The sequence below is a fragment of the Oncorhynchus kisutch genome, linkage group LG7 (genome assembly GCF_002021735.2).
Source record: "Oncorhynchus kisutch isolate 150728-3 linkage group LG7, Okis_V2, whole genome shotgun sequence".
Taxonomy (NCBI): domain Eukaryota; kingdom Metazoa; phylum Chordata; class Actinopteri; order Salmoniformes; family Salmonidae; genus Oncorhynchus; species Oncorhynchus kisutch.
This window is the reverse complement of record NC_034180.2, coordinates 46,063,533-46,081,326: the sequence shown is the minus strand read 5'-3', so window position 1 is coordinate 46,081,326 and position 17,794 is coordinate 46,063,533. Positions and strand designations below refer to the sequence as shown.

General features: G+C 44.1%; 1 protein-coding gene across 9 annotated transcripts in view; it reads right to left on the bottom strand.

Moving 5' to 3' along the window:
• Nucleotides 1–220: 220 nt before the first annotated feature.
• kdm1a (lysine (K)-specific demethylase 1a) overlaps nt 221–17,794 on the bottom strand; it is a 29,083-nt gene continuing 11,509 nt past the window's right edge. For all 9 annotated transcript variants that reach the window (XM_031829180.1, XM_031829182.1, XM_031829181.1 and 6 more), the window contains 9 exons: nt 17,553–17,687; nt 15,236–15,309; nt 13,444–13,555; nt 12,752–12,884; nt 12,462–12,649; nt 7,847–7,961; nt 5,771–5,898; nt 5,354–5,500; nt 221–1,327 (listed from right to left, as the gene is read on the bottom strand). In XM_031829180.1, coding sequence (XP_031685040.1) covers nt 1,142–1,327; nt 5,354–5,500; nt 5,771–5,898; nt 7,847–7,961; nt 12,462–12,649; nt 12,752–12,884; nt 13,444–13,555; nt 15,236–15,309; nt 17,553–17,687 — 1,218 coding nt within the window. In that variant the 3' untranslated portion in view covers nt 221–1,141. The remainder of the gene's footprint in view (nt 1,328–5,353; nt 5,501–5,770; nt 5,899–7,846; nt 7,962–12,461; nt 12,650–12,751; nt 12,885–13,443; nt 13,556–15,235; nt 15,310–17,552; nt 17,688–17,794) is intronic.

Below are 17,794 nucleotides of genomic sequence, written 5' to 3'. Positions count from 1 at the left end.
GTTAGAGCAGTCACCTCGACTAGCTTGTCAATTTAATAGATCATCTTTGAAAGTGTGTACACTTCAGGAGATAATTGGGAAGCACCCTCTGTGTGTGGACACAGGAAGCAAGTCATTGACCATCTCCTCCACTCATAATTGCCTGGGTTGTGTTCACTAGGAATGAAATGGAAGAAGTGAAACAGGGAGGTACTATCTGAACCTGTTCAATAACAAACAATTTTTTGGGACACACATGCATTTATTAGATTTGTATACCCAAATGTTGAAAACATATCAAAAAGGTATGCAACGCCAACAATAAAATACACCAAGACAAGCTGCTAAATACAATAAGTAACAAAAACATTCACAACATAAGTCATAGTATTTATCTTTTCCTCCACTACTCCTCTATGCATCATACCCTACACGGTACAGGTCCTATTCAGTAGGAGGCATACAACTAACATTATCCTTAAAACAATCAATACAATGCACTGTAGGCTACAACATCGTAGCAGCTAGAATATGTTTAATAGAAAAATACATCAGGAGTGAAACAGTGCTAATGCTAGCTAGGGATGGATCAGCGAGTGATTGGCTGTCCTTTGTGGCTTATTGGCTGCTGATCCTTCTCTTCAGCCCCTCCATCCATTTAATGTTAGGGAGGTGGACCAGTAACAGGAAGGTCGCTGGTTCAAGTCCCAGGCTGGGCAACGATAAAGTGGACCAGGGTTAGCATTACACCTAGTGTAGTGTCTTCCTACTGGAATAAGACTGGGAACCAGATCTGTCCTCCCAAAGAGGCTTTCATTACCTTCAACAACCAGATCCTAGCATGAGCCTGTTCAAACAGCACTATGGTTAACTAGCGGTGCTGGAAGGGACACGAAACCAGCTGAGAGTTCCATTGGAGGTTCCACTTAACTGCATTGACTGTCGAGGGATGAGGGGGAACGATGCAGGATAAGAGATGTGCCCGAGACATGACTGGTGCTGGCTCGGTCCTTTGGGAATGTGCAGTTTGTTTGTCCAGTAACATCGATGGTGGTTAAACATTAACACAAAATGACAGGCAAATTATTTTTTTACACCTTAGTTAGCGGGAGTCACCGACATCACTTGAACATAGAAGGACACTGGTAAAAGGGGCAGGGTTCTAGACACTGGGGGAGGGCTGAGGGGCGGCAGTCGGCGTGGCTTGTCGGGGGAGGGTGTACATGGCGCCCAGGAACTGGTCGGCGATGCGTCCTGCCTCTCGCAGGCCGCTGAGCAAAGCGCCGTGCACCGTGGCCGGGTAGTTGCGGATCGTGTGCTCGCCGGCGAAGAACAGACGTGGGACGGGCTGTGAACGAAAGGGGGGGGGGGGGGGGGGTGACAAACATATCAACCAAAACAGAAATATGAGTGTTCCTATGTCAGAACGACTTGGATTTGCTAAGGAGGACGAGATTTTGCAAATATGCTCTGGTTGTTCCGGGTATGTTTTTTAAATATAAACTTGCGCTAATATCCAGTGTTCTCATTGGCTTAGAACAAGGTGAAGGTTCTGATGATGTAATAGATTGGGCTTTACACTCTTTATTCATAAGGACAACATGCATGTATGCAAAATAATGTCGGGTTCGGGCCTTTGCCACTCCATTCACTATATACGAATCAAAAGTGGGATGCCAGTACAGAAATAAGTAGTGGAGTGTGTTATTAGGGGTTCAGCAGTGATGGTGACACCTTATCATATTTGATCTGGTTCATTATTATTATACTTATTTCTCAGGTCCACCATTTTGAGAAAAACGCTACTCTTCTGGCAACAGATTCTTGCATTTGGAGATGTGCATCCATAGATGCAATATACCAAAGTTGGTGCCAATTGGTCCAGTGGTTCTGGATAAGAATACTTTGAAAGTAGTCAACCTCATTAAAAAAGATCAAAAATACATACAATTGAATTCTGATATTTGGCAAGCGTGGTAAACATTACATAAGTAACTCGTCCTAGGGCAAAGTGAAATGTTTCCTGATCGTGGCATAGTGGGCACATGACTGAACCCTGGCATTGCTGCTTGCAGCTATATGTATATATGTAGTGTTCACAGCTTCTTTGGTAGAGGGGGCAGCATTTTCACTTTTGGATGAAAAGCGTGCCCAGAGTAAACTACCTCCTACTCAGTCCCAGATGCTAATATATGCATATTATTAGTAGATTTGGATAGAAAACACTCCTGAAGTTTCTAAAACTGTTTGAATGGTCTGTGAGTATAACATAACTCATATAGCAGGCGAAAGGCAAGATACAGGCATAGGCAAGATACAGTAGATGGTATCGAGTACAGTATATACATATGAGATGAGTATGTAAACAAAGTGGCATAGTTAAAGTGGCTAGTGATACATGTATTACATAAGGATGCAGTCGATGATATAGAGTACAGTATATACGTATGCATATGAGATGAATAATGTAGCTAGTGATATATTTACATCATTTCCCATCAATTCCCATTATTAAAGTGGCTGGAGTTGAGTCAGTGTCAGTGTGTTGGCAGCAGCCACTCAATGTTAGTGGTGGCTGTTTAACAGTCTGATGGCCTTGAGATAGAAGCTGTTTTTCAGTCTCTCGGTCCCAGCTTTGATGCACCTGTACTGACCTCGCCTTCTGGATGATAGCGGGGTGAACAGGCAGTGGCTCGGGTGGTTGATGTCCTTGATGATCTTTCTGGCCTTGCTGTAACATCGGGTGGTGTAGGTGTCCTGGAGGGCAGGTAGTTTGCCCCCGGTGATGCGTTGTGCAGACCTCACTACCCTCTGGAGAGCCTTACGGTTGAGGGCGGAGCAGTTGCCGTACCAGGCGGTGATACAGCCCGCCAGGATGCTCTCGATTGTGCATCTGTAGAAGTTTGTGAGTGCTTTTGGTGACAAGCCGAATTTCTTCAGCCTCCTGAGGTTAAAGAGGCGCCGCAGCGCCTTCTTCACGATGCTGTCTGTGTGAGTGGACCAATTCAGTTTGTCTGTGATGTGTATGCCGAGGAACTTAAAACTTGCTACCCTCTCCACTACTGTTCCATCGATGTGGATAGGGGGGTGTTCCCTCTGCTGTTCAATCATCTCCTTAGTTTTGTTGACGTTGACGTTGAGTGTGAGGTTATTTTCCTGACACCACACTCCGAGGGCCCTCACCTCCTCCCTGTAGGCCGCCTCGTCGTTGTTGGTAATCAAGCCTACCACTGTTGTGTCGTCCACAAACTTGATGATTGAGTTGGAGGCGTGCGTAGCCACGCAGTCGTGGGTGAACAGGGAGTACAGGACAGGGCTCAGAACACACCCTTGTGGGGCCCCAGTGTTGAGGATCAGCGGGGAGGAGATGTTGTTGCCTACCCTCACCACCTGGGGGCGGCCCGTCAGGAAGTCCAGTACCCAGTTGCACAGGGCAGGGTCGAGACCCAGGGTCTCGAGCTTGATGACGAGCTTGGAGGGTACTATGGTGTTGAATGCCGAGCTGTAGTCGATGAACAGCATTCTCACATAGGTATTCCTCTTGTCCAGATGGGTTAGGGCAGTGTGCAGTGTGGTTGAGATTGCATCGTCTGTGGACCTATTTGGGCGGTAAGCAAATTGGAGTGGGTCTAGGGTGTCAGGTAGGGTGGAGGTGATATGGTCCTTGACTAGTCTCTCAAAGCACTTCATGATGACGGAAGTGAGTGCTACGGGGCGGGCGGTAGTCGTTTAGCTCAGTTACCTTAGCTTTCTTGGGAACAGGAACAATGGTGGCCCTCTTGAAGCATTAGGGAACAGCAGACTGGTATAGGGATTGATTGAATATGTCCGTAAACACACCGGCCAGCTGGTCTGCGCATGCTCTGAGGGCGCGGCTGGGGATGCCGTCTGGGCCTGCAGCCTTGCGAGGGTTAACACGTTTAAATGTCTTAATCACCTCGGCTGCAGTGAAGGAGAGACCGCATGTTTTCGTTGCAGGCCGTGTCAGTGGCACTGTATTGTCCTCAAAGCGGGCAAAAAAGTTATTTAGTCTGCCTGGGAGCAAGACATCCTGGTCCGTGACTGGAATGGATTTCTTCCTGTAGTCTGTGATTGACTGTAGACCCTGCCACATGCCTCTTGTGTCTGAGCCGTTGAATTGAGATTCTACTTTGTCTCTGTACTGACGCTTAGCTTGTTTGATAGCCTTGCGGAGGGAATAGCTGCACTGTTTGTATTCGGTCATGTTACCAGACACCTTGCCCTGATTAAAAGCAGTGGTTCGCGCTTTCAGTTTCACGCGAATGCTGCCATCAATCCACGGTTTCTGGTTAGGGAATGTTTTAATCGTTGCGTTGCTATGGGAACGACATCTTCAACGCACGTTCTAATGAACTCGCACACCGAATCAGCGTATTCGTCAATATTGTTATCTGACGCAATACTAAACATTTTCTATACAACGTTTGATATGTTTCTACGACCAGTAATCAATCGTCCGATATTTCTGCTGGAAGTTGCACGCGCGTTTCGATTTGTTTACCAAACGCCCTAACAAAAGGAGGTATATGGACTTTATCGAACAAATAAAAAATTGTGTGCATTCTAATGAAGATCATCAAAGGTAAGTGGATATTTATAATGCTATTTCTGGAACATGGCAGATATTTATTTTGGCTGGTTTGGGCTCTGAGCTCCGTACTCAGATTTTTGCATGGTATGTTTTTTTTATTTTTATCTGACACAGCAGTTGCATTAAGGAGAAGTGTATCTAAAGTTCCATGCATAACACTTAGTATTTCTGTAAATTGATGTGGCTCTGCAAAACATTACTGAACATAACACGCCAATGTAAAATTAGATTTTGGGATATAAATATGCACTTTATCGAACAAAACATACATGTATTGTCTAACATGAAGTCCTATGAGTGTCATCTGATGAAGATCATCAAAGGTTAGTGATTCATTTTATCTCTTTGTGCTTTTTGTGACTCCTCTCTTTGGCTGGGTTTTTCTGTGACTTGGTGGTGACCTAACAATCGTTTGTGGAGCTTTTGCTGTAAAGCATTTTTGAAATCATACACTGTGGCTGGATTAATGAGAATTGTATCTTTAAAATGGTGCCTAATACTTGTATGTTTGAGAAATTTGATTTATGTTGATTTGTTTTTGGCGCCCTGCAATTTCATTGGCTGTTGGCGAGGGGTTCCCTGTTCCCAGACAGGTTAATCACAAAGCAGAGTACTGCACAGAAGTAGCCTATTCCTGGACCTGAAAGCACTTTGAATGGAGATTTTCCACTGAGTGTACTTATTGACCCAGGACTGGGCTTAATTTGTATCTGGGAAACTGTCTCGTAATGTATCGTATTTCTTAGTGGTCAGATGTGTTACCTGTGACGCTCCGGGGATGGCGGGACCGGGGGTGATGGGCTGGGCCATGAGGTCATAGTCGTTACCGGAGGAACCGGCCGCCACGTACGAGTAGGAGCCCCGTGCCCAGGGGTCGGCACGCCAACGCGTCACCACCGTTTCCTTGGGCTGCCGTGACAACAAAGAAAAGACACAGTTTCCATACCGATATTAGATTCCAGTAAACATGGTTGGGAAATACTAGACAGTTCCAACACGAATAACTACATATGAACCATTTTTTCATGATGTATTTGACTGGTGGTTGGAAAGGACTCAAACTATAGAAATTGATATTATGATTCAAGTTTACGTTACGTTACGTGGTGGGAGGACCGGTGGAGGCCATATTGAGTGTTATTCTATTTTTATGTACAAAACAAGCAAATTCACACATACCTGAGGTACAGCGCTGCTTCCGAAGATACCTTTGAGGATGGCGAGGCAGCGTCCGACAATGACGTCGTCGCTGATGTTCTCCATGATGCCGGCCGCCTCTCCGGCCATCAGCGCCAGCAGTATGGGGGCTGGGAGGGAACACATGGGTCAATTTCGCAGTAACACTGTCAAAAAGGAAGTTGTGTAAAGTAACTACGTAAAAATACTTTAAAGCACTACATTTTGTGGGGTATCTGTACTGTATTTTATTTAACTAGGCAAGTCAGTTAAGAACAAATTATTATTTACAATGATGGCCTAGGAATAGTGGGTTAACTGCCTTGTTCAGGGGCAGAACGACAGATTTTTACCTTGTCAGCTTGGGGATTCAATCTAGCAACCTTTCAGTTACTGTCCCAACATTCTAACCATTAGGCGACGTGCTGCCACAACTTTTACTCCCTTACATTCCTAAAGAAAATCTGTACTTTATACATTTTCCCTGACACCCAAAAGTACTTGTTACATTTCAAATGCTCATGCAGGACAGCTATATGGTCCAATTCACGAACCTATCAATATATCGCTATGACAGACTTACTAAGCACAAATACTGCGTTGGTAAATGATGTCTGAGTGTTAGTGTGCCCCTGGCTGTCTGTAAATAACAAGCAGCAAGATAAGTGTACCATGTGATTTGCTTAATATGAGGAATTTGATGGATGGCATTTACTTTTATTCAAGTATGACATTTAAGTAATTTTCCCACCACTGTACTTAAGTACATTTAAAACCAGATACTTTGTCTTTTAATGCGTGACTTTCACTTTTATTTGAGTCATCTTCTATTAAGATATACTTGAGTAAAAGTAAAGATGACAATTGAGTAATTATTCCACCACTGAAAATGTAATATTAATTTAGAGAAGGAAATTCTGTCAAAAAGACAATGTGTGACTATATCCAAATATCAACGTCTCTAACTCAGTTGCTTATAAATCTATCCTGTCCTTTATCTGCCACGGGAGAAGACTTGACAATTGAAAACCACATGGTGGAAGAAGCTTATCATCAGGCTGGCTTTCACCTGATCAGTGCAATGAAGGAGATCAAAACAAAGAGTCACAGTTGACTAGTTCACTGTGCTCACCTTTAGGGCTGGGTGGTATACTGTATTTCACATGGACTGGTATGAGTTTTTACTTTACATTCTATAATGGTATTTCAATGTTTGGTTTGTTAAATGTGATATGCCGTGTGTAATGTCCATTTTTATAGTTGACTTTGCTACTGGAGTCATCTCTCTCTCTCCATGTCGCTTTCCATAGATTTAGCCCCGCCCCCTGACACTCAAGGAGCACATTTGTTTTTCCTTGAGCACGAGACACTTGCGTTCCGTCTGCATGGTCAATGCAGCACATGCAACAATGTTGATGACAACAATGCTGTTTTCACTTTGCTTCTTAATTTAATTACACTATCAATTAGTCTTTTCTTAGTAAGTTGGGCCTAAACCTTGTTAGCCGCTAATACTAGTCGCTAGGTAGCTAATAAATGTACTGAGTCAGAGCAATCATAACTAGCGATACAGCCTGATAATACCAGTGCATGTTTTTTGTGCAACAGTATCTTCTAAATCAAAGACGAATATGTGAAGCAAGAATGTTAGCTACATGAAGTTGCTCAGAGAAAACATTCAATGTAGCCAAAGATTAGAGTCCCCTAGGAAACACTTGTCAACACTTCGGTTCCTACCGTGTCACAATAACTCCTCCCTGGCATTTTCATTTGTTGTTATTAAGTCAAACACTGTATTCAAAGTGCCCACTATTATATTCTAAATTTAAAATTTGAATAATCATTCAATTTCAAATGATTCCAACAGTTCACCCAAGTGTTTTGCTCTAAATCACAATGCAATTGCAACATTTGGTAAAAAAATAAGGCCTAGATTGTTTGCCTATATCTAGCAGCACTACGTGTCAGTGTGGAAATTCTCAAATGAGTGCAGGAAATTGTGAACTTATTATTATTAAAAACATAACTATTTTTTGACCATGAAATTATATTTTGTCCATATCACCCAGCCCTACTCACCTTTGTAAAGGTTCCAGAAGAGGAAGAGTTCTCCCCTGCTGGCTGTAGTGCTGCCCACATGGCCAAACAGGTTCACACTGGGGTCCCAGAACACACGGTCAAAACACAGCACCACCTGGTGACGGGAGGAACATACATCAGCATGAGTGACTCAATACACCCCACAGATACCAGTCTATTCAGGACAGTTTCTCAGACACAGTTTGGAGTTGAGCAATGAGTCAATAAATTGGGCAGGGAGCCAGAGATTGAGGGAAATTCTGAGCTCTAGGCCTTTCTGATGAAGCTAGTGATCAGAACGAAACCAGAAGTGTCAGAAATCAGAATTGAACTGTTTTATAAGGAGACACCAAAGGGAAAGTTGGAACCGGACCAAATGTGAAGTCTGAGCAACTGCATTTCAACATCGTTCTGACCCACAGTATCAAACGCAACTGAATTATATATATCTCTATTGTTCCAACTGCCTGTTCTATATTTGTGAGAAGTTGTTTAAGACCCATGTCACGCACAATAATCTTTTCATATGCAAACGCTGTCATTAGAAGCAGATTGCTCCATTCAAGTGATCCAGAGACGGAGCTCCCTCTGGTGGACACGAGGTGCCACAAACAGGTCTCATTGCATAATAATGCCGCATTTTCTGCTGCAGCCGAATTAGCAGATTGAAACTCTGCAGTAGATGATGCACATCAGGGCTCAGGAAGAAAAGAAGAGGAGCGAGAGAGAGAGAGTGGGGGAGGACTCTTATCTGATTACTAACAGATTTCCAAAACACTCACTCACCCGCACATTCCTCTCTCCCTGAATTGCTATAAAGCAGGATAAATAGCTGTGTTGGGGAGAGAAGTAACCTTGTACTTTTTATTTTATTTTAAATGAAAGCCATAAAGAGTTGGTTACAATTCCAATTTCATCCTTCAGAAAATGTTGAACAAATAAAAGAGCAAATAATATGGCTAAAATCCAATATACTAATACAAATGTATAAGGGAGGTATCATGTTTATGAACGACATCGTAAATAAGGACTGTGAAAGTGTTACACCAGCAATTCAAGGTGTATGGAGGTGTATAACCAACTCAACGCAGCTCTGGCACAAAAAAATGGAAGAGGCAATTGCTCAAAGTAATGAATTGGTTTTGTCTGCCTCCAATGAAAAACCATCCATGGCTTAAAATGACTAGTATAAATCATAAAATGTATCAGTTAAGGTCGATAGGTTTGACAACTACACTGCATAAAATCCATGACAGTTGGGAACAAGTCTAAAGGTCCCAATACCATGGCTACGGGTTTATGAACAGATTTACAAGTGACGCATCGAGCCGTTCTTTTCAATTTAAACTATTGTATAAAATTCTCGCCACAAAAGGAATGCTTAATATATGGAGCTTTGGACAGTCAGCTCTGTGCAGACTGCCATGAGGGAACAGAATCAATAGATCATCTCTTTTGGTACTGTTTTTGGCATCAGGTCAAGGAGTGGTTGTTAAGTCATAATGTCTGTGTTCACACGGACCTATAAACAGTACTGTTAGGAGATCCGGAAAACTATAATCAATCAATGGGAAATATGATTATACTCTTAGGTAAAGTGTTTATTTTTTAGAGGCAATCTCTGTAGAAATGGTCCAAATAGGAGGTTCAAGAACCTTGTAAGACATCAGTAAAATAGAAGGATGTTGTTGCAAAAGTAAAACGGTAATGTACTGGGAAAGATGGGTTTGTCTGAACTAAGACCGGAGTGATTCATTGATGGGCCGATACACTTGGAGTCCAGTCCAATTAAAAAAAATAAAAAAACGGTATATATATATTTACACACACACAGTCAAAAGATTGGACATCTACTCATTCCAGGGTTTTTCTTATTATTTTGATTTTTTAAACTATTTTCTATATTGTAGAATAATAATAAATAATAATTAAACCCTAAACTATGAAATAACATTTGAGATTCTTCAAAGTAGCCACCCTTTGCACACACTTGGCATTTTCTCAACCAGCTTCATGAGGTAGTCACCTGGAATGCATTTCAATTAACAAGTGTGCCTTGTTAAAAGTACATTTGTGGAATTTCTTTCCTTCTTAATGCGTTTGAGCCAATCAATTGTGTTGTGACCAGGTTGGTGTGGTATACAGAAAATAGCCCTATTTGGTGAAAGACCAAGTTCATATTATGGCAAGAACAGCTCAAATAAGCAAAGAGAAACAGTCCATCCTTATGTTAAGACATGAAGGACAGTCAATCTGGGAAACTTTTAAAGTTTCTTCATGTGCAGTCGCAAAAAACAAAGAGTTAATGACGGGCTCTCATGAGGACCGCCACAGGAAAGGAAGACCCAGAGTTACCTCTGCTGCAGAGGATACGTTAATTAGAGTTACCAGCCTCAGAAATTGCAGCTCAAATAAATGCTTCAGATTTCAAGTCACAGACACATCTCAACATCAACTGTTCAGAGGAGACTGTGTGAATCAGACCTTCATGGTCGAATTGCTGCAAAGAAACCACTACTAAAAGGACACCAATAAGAAGAGGAGACTTGATTGGGCCAAGAAACGACAAGTCCAAATGTGAGATTTTTGGTTCCAACCGCCGTGTCTTTGTGAGACACAGAGTAGGTGAACGGATGATCTCCACATGTGTGGTTCCCACCGTGAAGCATAGAGGAGGTGATGTGATGGTGCTTTGCTGGTGACATTGTCTGGCACACTTAACCAGCATGGTTACCACAGCATTCTACAGCGATACACCATCCCATCTGGTTTACGCTTAGTGTAAGGGCTATTTGACCAAGAAGGTGAGTGATGAAGTGCAGCATCAGATGACCTGGCCTCCACAATCACTCAACCTCAACCCAATTAAGATGGTTTGGGATGAGTTGGACCGCAGAGTAAATGAAAAGCAGCCAACAAGTGCTTAGCATATGTGGGAACTCCTTCAATACTGTTGGAAAAGCATTCCAGGTGAAGCTGATTGAGAGAATGCAAAGGGTGGCTACTTTGAAAAATCTCAAATATAACATATTTTGATTTGTTTAACCCTTTTTTAGTTATTACATTATTTCATAGTTGTGTTGTCTTCACTATTATTCTACGATGTACAAAATAGTAAAAAGAAAAGAAAAACCCTGGAGTAGGTGTGTCGTTTGACTGGTACTGTATATCACAGGGCCTTCAGAAAGTATTCACATCCCTTGACTTGTTCTACATTTTGTTGTGTTACAGCCTGAATACCCCAGAATGTCAAAATTACATTTTGTTAAGATTCTTTTAGATACACCGAACCAAAATATAAACACAACATGTAAAATATTGGTCCCATGTTTAATGAGCTGAAATAAAACATCTTAAGATTTTCCATTCGCATAAAAGGCTTATTTGTATCAAATTTTGTGCACAAATTTGTTTATATCCCTGTTAGGGATAATTTCTCCTTTGCCCCAAAAATTCCTACACCTGACAGGTGTGGCTGATTAAACAGCATGATCATTATATAGGTGCACCTTGTGCTGGGGGCATTAAAATGTCCAGTTTCGTTACACAACGCCACAGAAGACTTAAGTTGAGGGAGCATGCTGTGATGAAACATTTTATGTTTGTGCTTTTCTAATAACCAATTTGACTGTGTTCTTGCAAGTGACTGATTGATCGTGCCTTGGAGGGAATCCTCACTATCAGAATCTGCAATCTGGTAATACGCCCAGAACATTGTTTGAGAACGAAAGGGATATTTCAGTTTGGAGAGAGGTATTGGTCGGTCACATGCATGAACCAAACATTAATGATGAATAAGCTAAATCATGCAAATATAACATGTCTTATATACTGCTTACACAGACAGCTAACGGGACTGCCCCGGCGGAGCTCACTTCAGACAGCTACTTTATGCATCTCCAGCATGCTGTTAATAAAGAATGATTCATTTAAGATTGACTTTGAGTGTCCCTGTGTAGAATTTCCACGACAATGTCATTGTAAATTCTCAAAAATCTATTTAAATTACAGGTTGTAATGCAACAAAATAGGGAAAAACACCAAGGTGGGGTGAATGCAAGGCACTGTATATATTTCATTTCCGTTTTTCAACAAGTCCTCCAACCAGGGGAGAGTGGTGCAGGGGCATAATAATAAAAACCTTGTTCTCCACACTATGTCCAAAACCCCCAGGCTGAATAATGCTTGATACAATGTAATAAAGATGCTCATGTAAATTGATAGGGTGACTGAATGAGTGAAATACATGTCTTAACAGCGGGAGAGATTATCAGAATTTGACTTCACTTCCTGGTAGTTTAGTATCAAGTGAGCCAAGAGGCTTTTTATCTGTACCCACGTCCATTTTTACAGCAGCAGGCTTCTCACTGAAGGTCAAGTTCCTTCTTCAAGGACACAGCAGCAAGACTGCAAAATGAGTCTTCCATCCATCTCAGTCCAGATGGGTAGAAACACCGAAAATAACAGAGACACAAGATGTCACAGCACCCCAGAGAGGGATTTTCAGTTCCTTGTTTTAGCAGCAAGACTCCCAAAGGACTTGTACCTCAGTACAAACACCAAACATAACAGAGACGCAAAGTGTTACAACGCCAATTGGAGGGGAGTCCTGTACCTTGTTGAGGTTTCCAAAGCCCATCCTCTGGATAGCTGCGGTCTTCCACTCGGGCAGGGGGGGGACAAACTGCACGGCGGGGGGCTGTTGTTTCATGACACCCAGGGGTAGGGTGCACAGCACCGCGTCACACTTGTATATGAAAGTCTGGGTGGTGGAGCGCGTGTTGACTGCTATCACTTCACAGCCTGGAGATATACACATGGTTAGTCTAGTTTAACACACATAAACAAAAAGAGACGCACAGATTGACAAACAGACAGCTACTCACACACATCCTGTAAACTTACCAGAGGCTGTGTACCGGACCTGCCGTACTGCAGTGTTCAGTTTGATGTCCAGGCCCTCGGCCAGAGCCACAGGGACACAGGAGTAGCCGTTCCTCACTGTCAGGTGGCTGCCTGTGAACTCAAAGTCATCGTCCTGGACAGGAGAGGGAGGGAGAAAAAACAAAAAGTGGGTTATATATGGTTTACAGGGACTAGAAAACATTCAAACGGGCTCAATGTCAGTTATGTGTGGTTTATGGAGACTAGTCTGGTGGTTTGAATGGCCTAGATTCAACTGGACCTGGTGTCTAATAGCAGTTTATAGTAAGTGCATACTGATGTCATCATCTGATCTAGTGTGGATGTGCTTACTAGGAGAGAAGTGCCAGGACAAGACAGATTGGTTTAGTGGAAGGGCAAGAAGAAATCTTAAAGGTAGACTCAGCAAGATGACGTTGCAATGAACAGCACCGTAGATAATGAGATGCGCGTGATTCAATCCTTTGCTCTCACACAGTCACACAGTCACACAGTCTCTGCGCTTCACGCTGCTACAACCTGGTAGCTACTGGAGCAAAAGAGCTGACAAGTTTAGCCTCGAGCTTCAACGCTCTTAGCTGTTGCAAAAATTCACCCGATATTGTGTTTACTTTTAGTATGCAACTCATCTCGCTAAGTCAACCTTTAATGAGTGACTATGAGTGGGAGTGTACCTGGTCCCAGTGCTTGAGCGAGAGGGTGGAGAGGGGTGTGGCGTTGGCGAACTCCAGGTTGGCAAAGTGCCAGTCGAGGATCTGTCTGTCCCGGGACGACAGGTACACGTCACTGTGGAGAGAATATCAGAGGGTTAGATAAAGAAAGGATGGATGCGAACACATCTAGCCCGCTCCCAGACCCGCCGGTGGCCCGCTCCCAGACCCGCCGGTGGCCCGCTCCCAGACCCGCCTGTGGCCCGCTCCCAGACCCGCCTGTGGCCCGCTCCCAGACCCGCCTGTGGCCCGCTCCCAGACCCGCCTGTGGCCCGCTCCCAGACCCATCCTGTGGCCCGCTCCCAGACCCGCCTGTGGCCCGCTCCCAGACCCGCATGTGGCCCGCTCCCAGACCCGCCTGTGGCCCGCTCCCAGACCCGCCTGTGGCCCGCTCCCAGACCCGCCTGTAGCCCGCTCCCAGACCCGCCTGTAGCCCGCTCCCAGACCCGCCTGTAGCCCGCTCCCAGACCCGCCTGTGGCCCTCTCCCAGACCCGCCTGTGGCCCTCTCCCAGACCCGCCTGTGGCCCGCTCCCAGACCCGCCTGTGGCCCGCTCCCAGACCCGCCTGTGGCCCGCTCCCAGACCCGCCTGTGGCCCGCTCCCAGACCCGCCTGTGGCCCGCTCCCAGACCCGCCTGTGGCCCGCTCCCAGACCCGCCTGTAGCCCGCTCCCAGACCCGCCTGTAGCCCGCTCCCAGACCCGCCTGTAGCCCGCTCCCAGACCCGCCTGTAGCCCGCTCCCAGACCCGCCTGTAGCCGGCTCCCTGATCCTTCTGTAGCCGGCTCCCTGATACAAAATATTGTCAGGTTTTGCAAATGCTTCACTGGATCAATCTGAAACTTTTTTTACACACTGCTAAATTGAGCCTAAACTGCAATATTATATTATGGCCTTCTGTGTTTCAAATATGATGGACCCCCAAAAAAATTCGACGGGTCTGACCCTTCAGAGGTTTTAAGAATACGCTGGAGTTCAGGGGTTAAGAAATAGGGCCACAACAGGCCTTTACGCTGGAGTTCAGGGGTTAAGAAATAGGGCCACAACAGGCCTTTACGCTGGAGTTCAGTGGTTAAGAAATAGGGCCACAACAGGCCTTTACGCTGGAGTTCAGGGGTTAAGAAATAGGGCCACAACAGGCCTTTACGCTGGAGTTCAGGGGTTAAGAAATAGGGCCACAACAGGCCTTTACGCTGGAGTTCAGGGGTTAAGAAATAGGGCCACAACAGGCCTTTACGCTGGAGTTCAGGGGTTAAGAAATAGGGCCACAACAGGCCTTTACGCTGGAGTTCAGGGGTTAAGAAATAGGGCCACAACAGGCCTTTACGCTGGAGTTCAGGGGTTAAGAAATAGGGCCACAACAGGCCTTTACGCTGGAGTTCAGGGGTTAAGAAATAGGGCCACAACAGGCCTTTACACTGGAGTTCAGGGGTTAAGAAATAGGGCCACAACAGGCCTTTACACTGGAGTTCAGGGGTTAAGAAATAGGGCCACAACAGGCCTTTACGCTGGAGTTCAGGGGTTAAGAAATAGAGCCACAACAGGCCTTTACACTGGAGTTCAGGGGTTAAGAAATAGGGCCACAACAGGCCTTTACACTGGAGTTCAGGGGTTAAGAAATAGGGCCACAACAGGCCTTTACACTGGAGTTCAGGGGTTAAGAAATAGGGCCACAACAGGCCTTTACACTGGAGTTCAGGGGTTAAGAAATAGGGCCACAACAGGCCTTTACACTGGAGTTCAGGGGTTAAAGGTTTACCTGGGTGGGTTGGCCTCTAGCTCCTGGAGCTTCTCCTCCAGTTTGACCTGCGACTCCACCAGCTCATCATACTCCTACAGGAGACAGGGGACAGCAAGGTATAAACACTGTGGGACATACAGAGGTGTGTGTGTACTGTATGCTAAGTGATATTAAGGGAAACAGTATGTTCTGCATACACCCCCAAAGAGGTTCTAAGTCAAGTAGGAAGGATAGCAGCTTAGTCAGTATGTTCTGCATACACCCCCAAAGAGGTTCTAAGTCAAGTAGGAAGGACAGCAGCTTAGTCAGTTAAATACACCCCCAAAGAGGTTCTAAGTCAAGTAGGAAGGACAGCAGCTTAGTCAGTTAAATACACCCCCAAAGAGGTTCTAAGTCAAGTAGGAAGGACAGCAGCTTAGTCAGTTAAATGGGCTGACTCACCCTATCCAAATTTCACCACTTACCCCTGCAGCCACCAGCTGGCTGACACGGCCTAAAAAAATATGCCCAACTAAAACGAAAACCCCACAACCTTCTGCCCAAGGCTACCCCGACCATGACCTAGCCTCTACGTGTGTATCAAACACGCTCTCAGTGTGTGTGTGTGGACCATTTTCAACCAGACAGACACGCCTTAGAAGTGGCTTTTTCAGGAGGCAGTCGACCGAGGCAGTCGACAAGTTCAGACAGCAGCTGTGTTTAAACTTGCCTCCTGAAAGTACACGTCTGAGGTGAAGCTTTATCCGTGCCTTTAATGACACACCAGACAAGGCATTAGACCAGTCAAACACATGCTGCTGAAACGGTCTGTTTTGCTCAGAGCTAATGCCATTGTCACAACTTATAGCATTTTTTCGTCTCTATCCTAACATTCTATTTAAGTCGAATTCTCACTTAGTCGTGTGTTGATGTCAATAGGAGGCCGAATGAAAGTTGGACTTAGGTGAAAGTAAGGTATCAAGTACACTTCTTTGTCCTTGGCTTAATGGCCCAAATCCAATCTCTCCATTTGTTACATTAACATTATTTCTGTTAAAGCTCTTAGGCTGCGTTTAAACAGGCAGTCCGACTCAGATTCTTTTCCCACTAATTGGTCTATTGGGCAAACGATCTGAAGTAGGCTGCCGGTGTAAACACAACCATAGTGTGACAGGCAGCAGTCTCTAGTCAGTAGTCTCTAGTCATTAGTCTCTAGTCATTAGTCTCTAGTCATTAGTCTCTAGTCATTAGTCTCTAGTCATTAGTCTCTAGTCATTAGTCTCTAGTCATTAGTCTCTAGTCATTAGTCTCTAGTCTATAGTCAGCAGTCTATAGTCAGCAGTCTATAGTCAGCAGTCTATAGTCATTAGTCTATAGTCATTAGTCAGTCTCTAGTCAGTAGTCTCTAGGTAGTAGTCTCTAGTCAGTAGTCTCTAGTCATTAGTCTATAGTCTCTAGTCATTAGTCTCTAGTCATTAGTCTCTAGTCATTAGTCTATAGTCATTAGTCATTAGTCATTAGTCTATAGTCTATAGTCATTAGTCTATAGTCATTAGTCTATAGTCATTAGTCTATAGTCATTAGTCTATAGTCATTAGTCTATAGTCATTAGTCTATAGTCATTAGTCTATAGTCATTAGTCTATAGTCATTAGTCTATAGTCATTAGTCTATAGTCATTAGTCTCTATATTTCTCCTTGCAAATCAGTTTACTCAAATGAAGAAAATACTTGAATGGAGGAGATCCTTGCTACATAACAACCACAAAAATGACAATGGAAAGTCTTTATGAGTTGATGAGTGAGTGGTAGAGAGACTAGGCCTTTACTGTAGCTGCAGGCCATTCTGCTAGTCAAGCTGCTATTTGGAGTTCCAGTCCACAGAAAACATACTCTGATAATCACATGAAAGTGGCTTAAAATAGGTGTGATTCAAAACGCATACGTTCATAACGCCTTTAATTGAATCAAATTGTGTCTGGAGCCTAGAAATAGATGATTGCTCCTGCTAACAACTCCAGCTGTTAGATTTATAGCTTATCCATGTGGTGTGTGAGTCGAGAAAGTACCACACCACAGAGGAATGGAATTAGTTTGTTTTGGAAAAACAAATAAGTAAACAGGAAAGTAATCAAAGTAATGTGTCATTAACTGCTTGCAGCTTCAAGTCATTTGTATGGAACAAGTCAATTGAGGTGACGAAGATTTCAATCGCATTTTGTTCCTATCCACTTCAAAAACCACCATTATCAATCATCCCTTCATCCATTTTCATCTATCCTTCCTCTGTACCTCTACTCTGCCTCTACTGTAGGGTGGTGTGACTGAGAATGTGAGTGGTTGACTTGTGGTCTCACCTTGCAGAGTGCGGTCAGGTCGCGGTGCTTGCTCTTGACCAGGAACTCAGCGGTGATGTCTCTTGGGGGCTTGACCTCGCTGGCCTCCTTGTGCTGCTGATGCAGCTCTTTGACCCTCTCCTTGGTACCCACCATCTGAGGACATGAGGGAAAGCGAGAAAGGTAGATATACAAAAGAGGAGAAAAAATATTAAAAGGAGGGACAAAGTACATCTACAAGCAAGCTACTCTTGTTGTTATTT